General features: G+C 47.7%; 1 protein-coding gene across 1 annotated transcript in view; it reads left to right on the plus strand.

Moving 5' to 3' along the window:
* The first annotated feature begins 2113 nt into the window (after positions 1 to 2113).
* JAZF1 (JAZF zinc finger 1) overlaps positions 2114 to 18253 on the plus strand; it is a 673202-nt gene continuing 657062 nt past the window's right edge. The window contains exon 1 of the mRNA XM_085631608.1: positions 2114 to 2456. Within this exon, the coding sequence (XP_085487734.1) occupies positions 2339 to 2456 (118 nt within the window). The 5' untranslated portion in view covers positions 2114 to 2338. The remainder of the gene's footprint in view (positions 2457 to 18253) is intronic.

The raw sequence follows: 18253 nt of genomic DNA on the forward strand, positions 1-18253 counted from the left end.
ACATTTTGGGTATTCCAATAATAGGGGGCCGTGTAAGAAAAGGATCTGCCCCCTGTCTAGAGGTACGTATATGTGGGCTAACCAGAAGCTATTAATCTAAGAACCTCAGACATCTGGGGGGCAGATAGGGTTTTAGTTGAGTAGACAGGTATGCTGGGCGGGACTTGTGGAGTGCCTTATGTGGCAGACATTATTTTAAAATTACATGTTTTCTAATCAGTAACCAACGAAGCTTCCATAGGATCGGGGAGGAGGGCGAGCGAGAAGGAAGATTGCAGATTAACAGGCGGCAGTGTTCTGGACCACCTGCAACTTTGACAACAAGGTGTCGTTTACTGAGGTAGCAGAGTGTTCCCACATTCCAGGCGGCTGGTTAACGAGAGCCTGGACAAGAGGTTTCCTGGCGGTGTCCGGAAACCAAGGAGGGAGGGCTTTTTTGAGGATACTCATGGTGGCAAAGCAGGTGCTACAAGTGGCATTAACTTGGTCTTCCATGGAAAGTGATTGGTCTAACTTCAATCTAAGATTTTTCACTTGCTGCTTAGGTGAAATGGCGAGGGCCGCCAATCGCCTGACTAAAGATCTATAGCTGGCTCCCAGTAGCTGAGTGGACAATTTTCAAAACTGGCTGTGTTCATTTTAAATCACTTAATGGAAAAAGTCCAACTTTTGTGCCTTCCAGAGTTATATTCCACAACACAATCTCAGGTCAGGTCACCATAATCGGTTAGCTGTTCACAAATTTTAAAAGGAGAGGTTGGGAGGTGCCAGATTTTCTGCAATTGCTCCACACCTTTAGAACTCTCTGTCTTCTGACATAAGAACCACAACTGCCTGACCGAGATTCAGATTGTTCCTAAAAACCAGGCTTTTGAAACAAGCTTTTTGCTACGTTTTGATTTTTAGTGTTCCTTCTCTTGATCAGCGCCATGAAGCCTTTTTTGGCGTACATGATCTTTATAAAGGTTGTTTAACATAACATTGAACAGGAATTTTCCTCAGCCAGATTCGATTACACAATTGCCTCTCCTATTTCAGGAACTTGTATCCTGTTTTAGTCCTCCTTTGATCAATCTATTTGCTTCAAAAGACAAGTTCTTTCTTCTGAGATTTTTTTCTTTACTTTCTTCAAACAAGGCGTAAGAAATAGATGCCCAGTCAATCCCTTGGCGCCGAGAATGTATTTGTGTTTTTGCCCATTTCCCTTAATTCACGTTGTACCATGGGAGTGTGGAGAGAAAAAGGGTGTACATGTCTAACGGAGCAAACACAACAGGAGATTGAGACACTGTGAAGACCACTACCCCTTCCACAGGCCTCAGTAATGTTTAATTTACAGTCTGAACAAATGTCACAATGAAAACATTTTCAATATTAATCATTTACAACAAATCACTGCTGTTACTCATTTATCATAAACGGCTAACAACCATTGACAATGCCAATTGTCCTGGTTGGCTTTAGGTGTATGACAAGTGTTGTGTTATGCATCTGGATGCACCAACAGAAAGCTCAGAGAGGAACTAAAATACAATGGCAAACTATGGGGATCACAGAAATGTATTTTACCTGTTTAAGCCGCTCCCTTAATTACATAGCACTCCCAGTCCCCCACTTTTTACATCCCACTTAAAGCCATGTTCGGAGGGTTAGATTTGTGTCATGTGCACCTATGTTAGCATTAGGAAAAGATTTGTGCACTAACTTATGGGGTTGCTATAGTGGGGGGTCAGGTCTGTAGAAATAAAACTTTGCAATAACAGTGAGGCATGTCTATGCAAAGTGTACGTTTCATTTATTTGGGACGCTGGCGGTGCTCAAAAAAGGGGTAGTAGGGCTGACCAACCTACACCTGCATCGACGAACTCACCTTTTTGTGTTAATATCACTACAAGTCTCTGCACACTCAGACGAGTGGTGCGGTGGAAGGAGGACGGGTACGTGCCCTAAATGCTCAAAGGGCCCAGCGCTGTTCAATGACTGTGGCAGGGGACAGGTGGAGGCCGGCGCACTGCACTCAGAGGGATGCTAGTGAAGTCAAGTGACGGGGGCGAGGGGGCATGTCTGCACTGTCAGTCAGCGCCCTTCCCTCCTCCTCCTGCAGAGGATAGGTGGTGGGTGGCAGTTCCAGCTGTTCCTCCCAGCACAGGCAGCGGCGGCGGCAGCCCTGGTCCCACCTCCTCCAGCTGCTGCCTCCTCATCTCCCATCCCCTCCCCCGCCCTCCCTGCGAGCAGCTCCGCCGCTGCTCCTGTCACCGCCGCAGCCTCCCGTCCCTCCTCCCGGTCTGCCCCCATCACTCCGGGGCATCTCCCTCCCACCTCCACCCATGCAGACACCATGATGCCGGGCATCGCCGCCGCCTCCTTCTTCTCCAATAGCTGCCGGTTCGGGGGCTGCGGGCAGCACTTCACCACTCTGGCCGAGCTCATCGAACACATTGAAGACAATCATATCGGTAAGTGACACCCGGCGAGTGCCCACCCACCACTACCGTACCCCCACCCCCTCGTCTTCCGTTGGGGGCGGGAGCGTGAGCGGCCGCTGCACCCTCCCACTGCGCGTGCGAGTTAGCCTCCTGAGCCCTAGGGGCGCTAACGGCGCGCCCCCACTCCACGGACATAGCCCCTCCCCGGTGAAACGGTTACGGCGCCTGGGAGAGGCCATTGCATGCAAGATTGGGGGTGGGCGGGCCCACGGGCCACTTCGGTCGCTTGACTCCCCGGAGGCGGCCATTTCGCTTCCTGCGTCCTGTCACCGTGGTTGCTAGGTGTGGTGAAGACAGCGGTGCAGGAGGGGGGTTGATACCCCCCTCCGCACTTGGCCATGCCCCTCCTCCCCACGCGTGTCTGTGACAGGAAGCGCGCGACCCGAAGGGGAGGCGGCTCGCGCAACTGTCCACGGTGTCGGCCGGTGCCACGGCTGGCTGTCAGGGTAGGCCCTGCCAGAGGGTCACTACCTTAGCGGGGATGGGGTTGGAGGTTCTTTGGGGGCGGGGCTGCACCGGCTCGGTGGCCATGTCCCCCCTGGGCCCTCACCAAATACATGCAGCGGGGGCGGGCGCATACCGTTGGCCGGAGTGGAGAGGCGGGACAATGCCCAGGAGATGAGATGGATGCAGCCGGTGCCCTGGGGGCTGGGAATTTTGTTGCATCTTCTAATTACGCCCAAGGGGAGAGATGACACAGGCCCACGTTGCAAAACGTTTTCACTTGCAGAGTGTGTGCATTATCTAAGTCAACAATCTCACTCTTTAACCAGATCTGTGTGTGCTCCACTGATCGACTCGGTCACACGGGGCCCTGAACACAAACATCCCATGCTCCCAGCTCCTGATGCAAACTTGTGCAAGACACACCTCCAAGTGGCGACGTCACATACACGAGCTCAGAAAGGACATCTTTGTGCACTCACCTGTCAAAGTTATGCGCTTGGGCAGTCCTGTGCATACAGTCTTCCCCACACAGCTATAAAAGCCGACCTGTCATGCTCTAAATGTACTGCACATGTCCTACCTAATATATACATCTGAACGCTAATATACATGTCTTACAACGTTTTCAGTATGCACAGGGTTATTAACCTATAATCGGAACTCACAGGTCTGACAAGCACTATATTCCCCAAGCACTATATTCCCATGCATACGTCACTCGCGTGCACATTGAATCCTCGAAGGCATACTTTTGCCACGGCGCTCAACAGTCCCCTCAGCTAGTTGTTGTTGTATTGGTGGCCGACAGAGCTCTGACTACACACCCGCAACGTACAGTTGTAAATGCAAGCCTTTCATGCACTCGGGTTGAATGCACACCTGTTCCCAGCAAGTCTCTAAATGCACTGACCTAGATATAGCATGGGTTATTCAAGTGACCCTCCCAGTTTTGAATGGGTAACCGACACAAACATCTGTGAATGCTGACTTGTCACACACAGCTCTGAACGCACACCTGGCCCCTATTACAACTGTAAATGCATGCCTTTAGTCCAGAGCTCTAACTACACACAATTCTGAATGTGCACATGGCTGGCATACATCTGATTGAACACCTGCTCACATACAGCTCGGAATGCACACTTCCTCTCCCAAACAGCTTTGACTGCTTACCTCTTCCAGGGGCAACTTTGAATACATGTATGTGCAAAAAATGTTGGATGAATGCTTGCAAATAGTCAAAAACCCTGGCAGTCACTCTAGGTAGCATTGCAACCCATTGCTTGTGGCACTGTGCCCCTCTAGGCAGAGGCCTATCTTATACAGATCAGTACTGACTGCTCTTCATGGAAACAGTCCATCCCAAACTGCCAGGGGAAGGCCTCTCCAGAAGGCAACGCTACCCCAAACCAGATTAGGCCTTGTTATGCCTAGTCAAGGAGCTATACTTTGAATCCTGTGGAACAGTGAGCATCAAGCAACTTGAAAGCAATTGACCCATCTGCTTGTATGTCTTTGATACATATTCATACCACACACAGTTCTGAATACACACGTCCACACAGCTGTGCAGTAACACACCTGTGCATTTTGTAATACGCACTGTATTGTACACCTGTAATACAAGAGATTGTATTGCATGAGTGCCTCACCCAAAGCTGTGAATGTGCACCTGTCCCTTACACATCTGAATGCACACATGTTCTGCAGACAGCTCTGAATGCAAAATATCATCCCATGCAGCTATGGATGCATACGTGCACTAGAAGTGTATTAAAAGAAAGTATGGGGACTGTGATGCTGCGCGTAATGTGGGTGGGGTGAGTTAGCATGGGGCGGGGTCAAAAGCATGGCTTAAAAAAAACCAAAATATTGTTATGTTGATTTGTATAGCACACTAAGCTCCCGAGAGGGTATCCAGGCTCTTGTGCAAGGTGTGTGGTCCCATGGTGCCTTTTTGAAGAGTTGGTCTTCAGCTTCTTGCAGAACTCAAGAAGTGAGGAGGAGGCTCTGACGTGTTGTGGGAGGTAGTTCCATGTCTTGGGTGCGGCATAGGAGAATATTCTGTCACTGTTTTTGGTCTTTCACCTTCATGTAACTACTTATAAAATAACATTTTAAATGGAAAAAATTGCAAGTTAAGTTAATCAGTGGAAAATAGATCCTGGTTGGTGCAGTTGAAAACAGTGATGTGTATTTTACGTGCTACAAGGTCCCAGTCTGTGTCTGAAAGCACTGTGAATATGTAAGTTATTATCTAAACGTGCATTACACCCAGTATAAGATAGGCTGCTACAAAATATGCAAAAAGGTTTAAGATTAAACATACTTCCAAAATATAGATTTTAATAATACCAAGACTGTACGTAGTGCAATGTTTTTATTACTGTCTTTTAGTAGCACACACTTCACAGCTCAGCTGGTAACTCCCTTGCAATACTACTCACAAAGTATAAGTCTGTGTCATCAGGAAGCCTCAAGTGATTCCATCAGTGAAAGCTAATGCCAGTTTCGAAGTGCCCTTTACATTTGCAGATTGACCAGTTGTGCACATTTACATTTCTTTCAGTCCAGCAGGCACCCTGGCAAGAAGGTTTGGTTAGCTGTCTGCCCCTCCCTCGGTTTCACAGCACAGGAGACTCCCTGCCTAACATTTCAGCTCTGGGAAATAACCGCTCTGGGATGGTTGTCTTTTAACAAAAAAATGGGGAACTATTTTTCTTAAATTAAGAAATTATGGGCACTTTGTGCCCCTCAGATCCCGCCCCTTTGACCCCTGGATGCACACCGGAAAGATGCACCGCTCTGAATTCACACATGCTCTCCACATAGCTCTGGATCCATCCTTGGCCCACACACAGCATGATATACACATATGTACCACCCACAGCTCTGACTATACGTCTGGCTCACAGCTCTGACCACAGATCTGGCACACACAGCCTTGATGATACACTTGTGGTACACAATACTGTATTCCCATCTGCCCACATGCCTTTAATTGCACACCTTTTCTAAATGTTCTCTACAGCTTTCAACGGACGTGATCCTGTACAGGTGTGAATGAATTCACTCCCACAAGCCATGAACACACATCTTTCCAGCACAATTACATGCACAAATGCGAGACGCATCTCTAAGTGCACAACTGGTGTGGACATCTCTGAACAGGCATGCAACCTGCTTGCTGCTCCGAATGCAAACTTGTCTTGCAAGAGTCCGCGGTGCACACCCGTTCTACAGACATCTGTGAAAGCTCACGTGCCTAGCATACTTATTAATTCATTCACACCCATCGCACACACCACTTCAAGCAAACCTATTCCGTGTAACAGTTCTAATTGAACAACTGTCTTGCACAGAGTACCACATGTGCAAGTTCCAGATACAGATTTACGTTCATACCTGCCCCACACCGCTCTGAGTGCACACCGGCCCAACACGACTTTGAATGCACAGCTCACCCACGCAGCCAGCTCTGAATACTGCTCCATACATTGCTTTATATGCACATCTGCTCCACATAACTCCAAATGCGAATCTGTTCCATATAACTCTGAATTCCCTCGTTTTAATCTCAATCTACACGTTCCACGCTCTTCTTTAAACGCACAGGTCTGAGTGCAAACTTATCTCGTAGCATTCAGAATGTGCACCCACCCAGAGCCAACTGTTAATACACATCTGTCCATCATAACTACAGATGCACAACTGTGCCGCGAAGGTCTGAATGCATACATGTCCAGCGCACCTGTGCACAGATTTCACACGTTGCTGTGCATGCAAACGTGTGGCTTGCAGCTGTGTGTGCACACGTATCTCACAGCCTACTCTCTATACATACCTGTTACATATTTCTCTACAGTCAGATTGTCTCACACAGCTTGCACACAATTGTGGCACAGAGCTCCGAATTCATATCTGTCAAACATATGGCATACCTCCAAATGCAGTCACTTCCAGGTACGGTTTTACACAAACACCTGTCGATCAAAGCTTGGAGTGCTCTCCCAGCTATTTCAGCTTTTAATGTCCCCTTGCCACAGGCATCTCCAAACAATACACGTACGATTTCAAACGCTGAATGGACTCCGGTCCCTTGCAGATATGAGGGCATGCCTATCCCCCACTGCCCTTAATACATACCTGTTACAGCACACCTGCCAGTCACAGCTCTGCTTGCACACTTGACGCTTTAACCACTTGGTGCTTCCCTGTCTCGCCCTTTATTTAAAAACGTGGATTCCCTAAAGGTCAGAAGGCACGCCATTTCGCCAATCCCACATATAACTCCCAAGATTGCACAATGAGTCACCACTCGCCACGGAGATCTGATGTGATGTCAAAGCCACTAATTCAAAAACCGGCAAGGCCAACTCAGCCTTTCATCCTTCCAAAGCTGGTTACTAAATCGGTCAATAGTAAAACTTGTTCTTCACTGTCCTTAGAAACGGCATGGTATTAAGCGTATATAAGAACAAGCTGTAACAAGTATTTGATTATATTATCTCTAAGTGAGCGCCCGACCACCTGTCTTCGAATACCACAACTTCCCAAGTTCCTCTGAATGCGCTGCTGCTGCTCTCAGCTCTGAATGCGCATGTGTTGCTCAATGCTGTAATTGCAAACATTTCTCAACCAGCTCTGTGAAGACTTGACCGCATTCTGCCTTTCCACTCCTGCATTACATTACTGTGAATGCATACCTGTTCTGCATCACTGTTTCTCATGTCTCCAATGTACAACTGTTGTCTGCTCCAGCCCTGAACGTAGTCAGGCCCCGAATGGACCCTTGCCTCGCACACCACGCTACTGCGAGCCTCGCCCTGCTCTGAATGCACATCTAAACCAAACAGCTCTAAGTGCATACCTGCCCCACGTTTATGAAACGCATTCCTACCCAAGGAGTTTTGAATACACACTTATCTCACACAGCACTCAGGAACAGTTTTCAATTCATAGAAAAACAGCAGATGCAAGTCTGCCCACACGATTTGCCAATAAACCAAGAAACTGGCAAACACTTTTCAGAAAAAAATCAAGTAGTGCAACATAACAGCCTTTATTTCAAACACTTCTGGAGATTGAGGTGTGCCTCAACTATTGACGCCTGCCTCTCAAAGCTCTGAATGCACATCTTCCCCTCTCTGTTCTGAATACATTCATTTTCTTAAGTGCTGAGATTACACACCTGTCCCAACAAAAGTGTGGATCACTCAGCAGGTCTATGGCTTGTATCCCACAGTGTCTCTCACAGCTCTGCACACCTATCCGACACCGCTGAGACTGCAGACAAGTCCCCCGCACAGCTCTGTAAACCCCTGTATCTGCCAGTGAATGCTACCTGTCCCACCTAGATCTCAAAGTGCGCCTGTCCCTGTGAGAGCTCTGATTGTGCATCTGAACCACATAACTCTTATACACCTCCACACCTGAATTGACACAAGTTTCACAAAGTTGTGAATCCTCATCTGAGTCACACACAGCCCGTATTTGACAACTGCTCCTTACAGACCTTCATATTACCCGCTTCAGCATATATTTGAAATAACATCTGTCTCATGCGTGACCCTGGTTACCTACCTCGTCCAGCCCAACTTTAAGCGCATAATTCTCCAGCAGTTCAACATGGAGCCCTCTACTTCATGTCTCTGAATGTGCAACTGTCCCAGTGCCGATATAGACAACCCTCCCCACGCATGATGAACATAGCATGCACCGCAATAAATAATCACACAAAAACAGGTTTGTTGGAAAACAGATTTGTTGCAGGTTTATTTCATACAAGAAGTATGCCAACGTGGTGGGTTACCTTGCGCGTGATCCAGGGGCAGGCAGCGGAGACTGACCTAAGCTGCCCTGCCCACCTGATGAGCCAAACTGCACCTTGGCCAACCAATAGGTGCTACCATCTAGCTGGGGGGATTTTGCCCCTTTAATTACCGTGGACCCCCAGTCCCCAACCTTACTTACGCCTTTTTAGTGGCGGAACGTTGCAAGGCAAGATCCCGGTTGCTCAGGTTTAGGCCAAGCAGGGCTCCAACGTTTTCATCCAGGGTCCCTGCCGTAAAGACTCCTGGGGTTTAGCATAGGCCACCCCTTTTGTGGTCCTGAAGAGGGTACCCCTAAGTAACAATCAGCCTCTGGATCGCCCTGTGACACCCGCAAGTGCCCTGGATGTGATCGCCGTCATATCCGGGGCCCCCACTATGGCAGGCTCCATAGCCTCCTGCAACCTGCAGTTGCCAGTTCTCCTAGCCGGACCACGTCCCTATCCACCTCTGGCAGGTGTATCTCGTCCCTATCGTAATACCCTGTGGTGTATGCAGTAATGAGGCCACGCCCTCTTTCACCAAGCCCCACTTATTTTAATTGATTCTGAATTTTATTTGAACCAAGCCCTTCTGCTTGGTGAGTTTGCACATAGCTTTATTTACTCTTCTGTTGGAATGTTCGATGGCCTTCGCAGACCTGGCCTCAACCATACCCTGTGCGGATAATCTCACCAAACCACATCAAGGGAGCACCATATCTCGCAGTGCCCCATGAATTGCTGGTTTCACCCTGGGCAAAGTTTATTAGCACGCAATGCCCCCAATGAGGTGAGGTCATAGCCACCCAGGTGAATTTCTAAACTATGGGGTGGGGGCCAGCCCCATGCTAGTTTCTGATGAAGCCTAGTGATCTAACTGTGCCATTGCATGCCGGTGGAAACCAGCCCTGCTGTCTGGGTGCAGTAGAAGCCTCAAAGTGTCATGGGTAGTAGGCCTGGATGGTAAATTCCGTTCCGCTCACGGAATTTGGATAATTTCGTGTTCCGCGGAGAACGCAGAATTTCCAAAAATTCTGCGGCTTTGCGGAATTTTTTGCTTGTTCTCGCTATCAAAATGCGTGTTCGCATGATATATCCCCCTGAGCATGCAAACAGCGTTTACGAACAGGAAAAAAGCATCGCGAACGGGCAGAACAAGCAATTCCGCGTGTTCGCGGAACTCTGCTTGCACACGGAGATTTTTTACCGTTTCCCGGAGTTTTGCGTAGCGCGACTACGCAAATTCCGCCCACCCCAATGGGTATCTGAGTTAATAAAATTATCGCTTGTGGTCCACACCATTTAGTTATTCAGCCACTTACTGCCATTTGCTGCTTCATCGGCGGGCCCCTAGCGACTAGTTGGGAACTACTGTTCTCTTCTTTAACCCCAGTTTTTAGTGATGTCCCTATGGTGCCCTGTGTGCCAAGTTGTGCCTTTCTGATTAAGGGTTGACTGTGCCCTGAATGTACCCCACACAGCTGAGGCCCGAATACGGGGTGGAATGGTGGGCCATATGCACCCGGCATACTATCAGGTGTATTACTAACTTGTGGGGTGGGGACCTGCTCCTGCTGTTTTCTGCTGCATATTGGTCATGAGTATATTTGTTAATAGTCCTTGTTTGGCGTCAACACAATTCAATTATCTTTGCCAGCTTACCTCCATTTATGCTTGAGGCCTATCCCTACCCAAACCTGGCCAGTTGTTAACATGTCCCCCGGTGTTGAGGCTGTGTCATGCCCTTCCATGGATCCCAGAGTGCCTCTACCACCTAACCCAAGGCAAGGGTGGACCTGAGACAAGGGTCTGGTTCAGTCTTTGCGTGTGTGACATTTATTTCCCGAGTGTGTACACAAATGCTTACCACACACCCTCTGATAAGCCTGTCTGCTAAGCACACTACCACCCAAGGGAGTACAGAATCTACTTTAGATTCTGCTATACCTCTGGGGACTCACTGGACTCTGTGCACACTATAACTCTTTCTGGTATAGTGTATACAGAGCCAACTTCCTACATTGCCTGGAAACTAACCCCAATCTAACTACGGTCTTTTGATGGCTGCTGTGTTGCCGTACTGATGCGCCTGGCGTGGTTTTCCCAGCACCTGGATTCTGATACAGATATTGCAGATAGCGATAAAGCTTTGTGCTGGAGAAAACGTTGGGTAACTGAATGCTCAAATCTTGTCTGCCCTCTCCTAAATTATGGAATTGTGAATTGCTTTCAATACACTTGTAAGCCATTGTCCTATAAACACGTGTTCCCAACACCGTGAGAACCCTGCCCTCTTTCCAGGGCAACCACTCCTACACCTGGCTGATCCGGACCCACACAGCTTAATGCACACCCGAATCATTAATCTCGAAATGTATACATTTCTCACTCCCAAATCCAAATGCGCGCTTGTCTGACAGTCCTGAATGCAGAAGTGCCTCACGCTTGACTCTGGTTGTGCATCCGTCAGACACACAGCTACGAGTGCACACTTGCACTGAATGCAGACATGCTCCCCACAGCTGTGACTGCACACACGTATCACAGAACTCCGATTACGCACTTCTCTGACGTAGCTCTGAATGCATATTTCCCCAACATGAAGCTTTTAATGCACACCTATACCACACAACTCTGAATGTGCAGTTTAGCATCGCAGCTTTGAATGCACATTTGTGTGCACAGCCTTAAGTATAGCATTGCCCCATGCACAGTTCTTAATTCAAACCTGTTTGTACACAGTTCTGAATGTATGGCTGTCTATCAGTTTCATTCAAACGCAGAATGTACACATTACAACAGCTGGATGGAAACAATTGAATTAGCCTGGACACATATCATGGTATAGTTTTTGTGTATCTTTACCAAAATGATAAAGAATAGGCAAGTCCGGCTAGGCCCAGCCCCGAAAGAGAAACTCCAGCCTGGACAGCTAGACAACCCACCATCTGAACGACAAGCCTTAAAGAACTCCTCAGTGTGTGCACTTGTCTTATGCATGTTTCTGAAAGTGCTTGTGTCGTATTCACAGCACTGACCCTGAACTTGCGTGGGACAGCTCTGAACGTCCCGTCACAGCTCTGAAACACACTTGGCTAACAGACAGCTCTTCTGCAACCCCAGGCTCTCGCAGCCCTGAAAGCAGGCATGTTCTTCCAGGTATGAATGCAGACAAGTTCTATGCCCACCTGAATACACACATGATCCATACAGGTCTGAGCACTGGCCCAAATGGCTCTTCATGCACACCGGCCGCCCACAGCTGTGATTGCACATGTCCACTCCCACACCTATAAATGTTCACCAGTACCGCTCCTAGATCTGAAGGGAGAACTTTCTTCCTGATAATCTGAATGCACACATGACCCGCAAAACGTCGAACGCATAACCGTGCCACATATCTCGGAATACACACCTGACCTGGACACTTCTGACTACAACCGACGTCTAAGGTTATCAATACACAACTGCCTGTCTCTGCCCTGAGTAAAAATCTGCCCTCCCCAGTTCTGAATGCTTACCTATGTCACACAGAGCTCTTGATGCATTACTGTGGCATTGCCCTGATTTTATACCCGTAACACAAAGCTCTGAATGTACCCCGACTTCAGGGCTTTAAGTGGGATGAAAAAACTGGGGAGCCTCTCAAAGGGGCGTGGTCAATGTAATTAAGGGCATGGCATAAAAACCACCTAAGCTAAAAATCTGTGTTTAGCACAGTGTGCCGCCCGACTTGTATTTTGCTGTTTCTGTCATTGCGTCCAGATATATGATACAACAAGTCACATCAATACCTACAAGTCAGGACTATTGGCATTGTCAATGCTTGCTAGTTTCATAAAATAAATAAGCAGCAACTATGGCTTGTATATAATATTGAAAACACTTCCACTTAAAGCCCTGGTGACACCATGAGAATGTTGCTGCTCCTGAGTTTTAAAAAAAAAGAGGAAATCCAGAGAGAAAATGACTCTCTTTAAAGGATTTCCCTTCCTCTACAATGCTCACCACGCGCACATAAAGGTGCCTGCTGTCACTGCAGCCTGGAAAAAAAAACGGACCGCGTGTGCCAGGGCACAAAACAGAGCCCGATAGAGACCCGTTTCGGGGCCCCCTTAATAAAAAACTGCCGGTGCTCATACCCGGTGAGACCCGGCCCACTTAAAGCCCTGCCCTACTGTTATGTTGTGCATTACACCTACTTATATGAAATTCTGTAGGAACACATGACCTGCCTTAAGTTCTGAATGCACACCTGTCCCTCGCACAGCTCTTAATGCAGGCCCCTGTTTCACAGCTCAGCTGTGAATGCAGACCTCTCTCTCACAGCTGTGAATGCTGGTCACTGTCTCACAGCTGTGAATGCAGGCCTCTGTCTCACAGCTGTGAATGCTGGTCACTGTCTCACAGCTGTGAATGCAGGCCTCTGTCTCACAGCTGTCAATTCAGGCCTCTGTTTCAAAGCTGTGAATGCACACCATCTCTCACTAGTGTATATGCCTCTGCCTCAAAGCTCTTGGTACACTTCCCCTTCCTGGTTCACATGTCTTTCATGTGCATCTGATTGAATAAGCGCCTGTTGACCACTGTGCCACTCAGTCCTCCATCCCTTCAAGCAACAGCAGAAGCAGAGACTGTGAATGGAACATTATGACATCACAGGCCCTGCACTGGCTGTCACAAGACCGAAGAGACATTGAACCTGCAAAGGGGAGTCCCACCCCAACATGAGAGGGAAAAATAGAGACCGCACTTGAGGTAGTCTACTGGTCCGACCGCTCAATCGTTCACTTCTACATCTCGTCCAACACCAATCCCCCCAGCACCCCAACAGGAGCTGGAATATGGTAACAGATGACCTCTGAGCATTCACCCTCCACACCTCCATGCAAGACCCCTCCTCCAACCCAGAGGAGACAATTGAAAACTTATGCACCTGGATCACCAATTGCACTGACAAAGTTGCACCCCTTAAGCCCCCCAAGCCGAACAGACCCCACCCCCCCCAACCATGCCAGCTGGTTTACAGATGAGCTCAAATCCACAAAACGCAACTGCAAAAGACTCCTCCATTACCTCCTCCGACTTCCCAGCAGCTTAGAAGCACACAAATGTCAAACCGTGCCTAAAGAAAACCCTCCGCAGACCGGGCAGAACTAAAAAACTACCGGCCAATCTCCCCCTTTCCAGCTAAAGTGCTGGAGAAAGCAATAAACATTCAAATCACCAATCAACTGGAAGCCAGCACTCTCCAGGACCCCTCCAAATCAGAATTCCACTCAAACTACTGCACAGAAACGGCCCTGAATGCAGCCACCAATGACATCAGAGCTCTCCTGGACAAGGGAGAGACCGCAGCCCTGATCCTCCTCCACTTCTCCACAGCCTTCAACACCATGTCTCATTACACCCTTCTACGCGGTTTTCACCAGATGGGAATCCAAGGGAGAGCCCTTAAGTGGATCGCTTCCTTTCTCACTAGAAGAACTCTGAGCATCAGCCACCTGACTTTTTCCTCAGGCCCAAAGGACATCATTTGCGGCATCCCACAAGGATCATCTCTCAGCCCCACTCTCTTTAACACATACATAGATCCACTGGCCGCCCTGGTCACAGCACATGATATGAACATCAAATCCTGCGCGGACGACACGCAGCTTTTCCTATCTCTGTCCTCCGACCCCACCACCACCAAATCAAGCTTTCATAGATGCATGACCAGCGTCGCCAGCTGGATGCAGAACAAGTGCCTCAAACTCAACACTGATACAACAGAGGTACTCATCTTCGGGAGCAACAACTCCCCCTGGAAAGACACATGGTGGCCATCCGAACTTGTTCCCACAGCCACAGAACTCGCAAGGAACCTAGGCATCATACTGGATAGCAGGCTCTTGATGAGGAAGCAAATAAACGCCTTCTCATCACCATGCTTCCTCATCCTGCGCATACCTAAGAAAATCTTCAAATGGCTCCCCACCAACACAAGACCCATAGTCACCCAGACACTCATCACCAGCTTCCTGGACTATGGCAACACCCTGTACGTAGGGATTGCCTCACAACTTCCAAACAGACTCCAGACCATACAGAATGCAGCGGCAAGGCCCATCCTCGACCTCCCGAAGTGGACCCACATAACCCCCCATCTCACAGCACTACACTGGCTCCCCCATCAACAAATAATGCCAGTTCAAACTACTCGCCCTCGCCTACAAGGCCCTCCACAACAAGGGCCCAGCCAACCTCAACCACAAAGTCGACTTCCACCAACCCGTCAGACAACTACCCTGCGCATGGCTGTACCTGGCCCACATACCATGCGTCCACACAAGCAGGAGCGGCGGCAGTGCCTTCTCCCAGCGGTGCTTTTAAAATTGGTCTTTATTTTGCCACCTTTGCTTTACGTTCAAGAACAGAGGTCAAGTGTCCGGCTATGCCTTCTAACAAATTGCTTATTCTTTTAAATGGGAGGTTAGTGTTTACTTTTTATTCTCTAAATACAAGTGATAGAATTTTGTAAAGTGAACTATGTGACAGTCTTGCTATAGCACAGGCAGCCTAATTGGAAAGGCTGTAGAATGTCACTTTTTTCTAAAACACACGAAATTAAAATACCTGGAAATGGACAGTACAAGTATTTCAAAATATATCTGCAGCTAAGCACAAATGAAACACTTTTTTTGTAATTCTGATATTTGTAAGAAACAAACATATTTAATAGGCTCAAAACAAATCAAGACACTTTACTTACTGATGTGCAAATGCTAATGTCATTTGGCTGCAATACAGTTTTACCAGCAAATCTAGCGGCCATTTCGATGAAAAATGTGCCATCAGTAAATGACAGTGCACTATCACACCATTCTTTAGTAATATATTGGTGACGTTGTCTCCCAAATGCACACCAGCTGGCTATATACCACACCTTTACCACCCTCCTGCTTGGGTGACTTGGGCGATGTAACATTGATGGCAGCACCCCCACTTTGAAACTAGTTCGAGCACCACTCCTCAGCTCCAAATGTGCACCTGTCCTACAAAATGTATTGAATGCCGACCTGTCTTGGAGACATCAGAATGCAAATGTGCCTCTCACAACCCTAAACGCTCACTGCTATCAGTGGCCACTTTTCCTGCATATTAAGGTCTGAAAGCACACCTGTCTATCTGATCTCTAATAAACACCTGTCTCGTAGCAGTACTGAATGCACAATTGTCCCATATGTCTTTGCATGCGTTCTTGCGTGGTATAAAACTTTCAGTAGGTAACTATGCATCAGTAAATGCGTCTTGACGCCGGATGCTCTGAATCGACTCGTGTTCATGCAAAGCTCTTGACTGCATTCCTGTTTGTGACAACCCTAAAAAGACAGGTGTCGTAAATCCCTCTCTCATTGTGCACATCTTTTATATGTTTCTGAGTGCACTTGTTTCCTCACTGCTCTGATTGAAGACCGACTAGAGACTTCATAAGGCTTGGGCAAAGTGGGCAATTGTCCAGAGCCCCCACTTTCTAAGGGCTCCTCTGAGAAAGCGAACTTTCTGACCTCTGTCTTTTTCTATATCTCAACATCTCCCCTTCGCTCTGCCTACGTCTGCCTATTTGCCCTTTATCATGTTAAGGATTTTGGGGTCATCAAAAAAGATACTTATCACCTTATCAACTGTTTTTGTGTGAACCCCGTTTCTGAAAGTTTGTTTGGCAGCATGCGGGCTTCAATTAGCAGAAAATTAGTAATACATTTCAAAGTTGTTGTAAACAAAGGGCCCCAAAATATAATGACCCTGAGACCGACCCCCAACACAGGTTTGAATGCACACCCGTCCCACAAAGAGCTCTGCTTCAATCCCCGTCCCAGCCATCTCTGAAGGCACCCAAGCCCCTCCCAGGTATGAATGCATACATGGTCCACGCACATTTCTGGATGCACATGTGATACCTAGGGGTATGCGCACACACCGAGCCAAATAGCCCTGAATGCGCTCTTATCAAGCTCTGATTGCACACTTGCTCCACAGACCACTTTAAATGCACATGTGGGCCACACAACACTATTAGGGACACCAGTTGCCCCAATACTTCTAAATAATACCCGTCCCAGATAACTCTATAAACACTCCTGGCCAATACAACGCTGAAGATACAATTGTGCCGCACATCTTATAATTCACACGTGGTCTATATACTTCTGAATTCACAATTGTCCCATATATCTATTAGTACACAACCGTCCCACTCAGACTTTAATTTACACAAGACTATCACAGTTCTCAATGCACAGCTGTCGCCAACACAGCTCTTCATGAACACCCATCTCTCTGCTCTGATTCTGCGTCTGTCATACCCAGCCCTGCGTGCACCTCTTTTTGCATGTGGCTCTGCATGTACACTAATTCCACATAACAATGTGCACAGTTGTTACATATAGCTCTCAGTGCCCCTTGACCCGCTATAGACTTCTAAAGCTACACTTGGCCTGCAGAGCTCTGGAGCACGCATGTCCCTCTGAGCTGTGAATACAAAGCTGTCATGCACATAGTTCTGAAGGAATGTATGTTCCACTCAGCTCCAAATGCACAACTATCCCTCACTGCACTGAGTGCCCACCCGTAGATTCATAGCTCAGCATGTACACCTGTCCCACAGAGCTCTGAATTTACACCTCTCTCTCTGCCCTGGATTTATAGTTGCCCTTACATAGAGCCTCGTTTATACTTGTCCCCACACCACTCAAACATGGCTTTTCACACAGAGCTCTAATTGTGCACCAAAACTCACACTTCTCAAAAGCACTTGAGTCAAACACCTGTGGATGCACACCAACTGCTAGCAGAACCGCGAGTGCACCCCTGATCACTCATTTTAATTCTATGCCTTTCAAGCACACAAGTCTGAATACATACCTGCTCTACACAGTTGTAAAAACACCTTCATCACTCTTTGAATGTATGCTTCTGAGTGTTTGCATCTCCAAGACTGCATATTGGATGTACACCTACTTCTTGTTTGATAACTTCTTTCACACCCAGGCCTTGGAATCTCCACAGTAATACTCGCCTGTCCTACACTGTTAAGTCTTTCCCTGGGTTCTGCAGCAGTCAGGGGTTGCTATCAGTATCCATACTTGATACTGTCATTTACTACTGGGGATACATGACTGGTGGGACTATTGTACTCCAATTGGATAACCATACTGCCTCCTTTGTAAACTTGAGTGTCCAGTGCTAGGTAGACCAAGCAGTCAAGACTTCCTCCAGGAGGTGTGGGAAGGCTTGGAACTCAATTTCAGTTTGAGAAAGTGATCATACACAATTAACTCATTGTCAAGGCAAAGCTATAGATTTTAAATAGAAAAGGCCATTATTTGGTTTAGGAAGTATATGACAGAGTAAGATATGAACAGAACAAAATATGAGACGGTGCTGTTGATTTCTGGGTTAGAGATATGGTTGCGTAGAGCTTGCATGGTAAGGTACTGTAACTACAACTAACATGGGGGTCAAA

Source organism: Triturus cristatus, chromosome 10 (genome assembly GCF_964204655.1).
Source record: "Triturus cristatus chromosome 10, aTriCri1.1, whole genome shotgun sequence".
Taxonomy (NCBI): domain Eukaryota; kingdom Metazoa; phylum Chordata; class Amphibia; order Caudata; family Salamandridae; genus Triturus; species Triturus cristatus.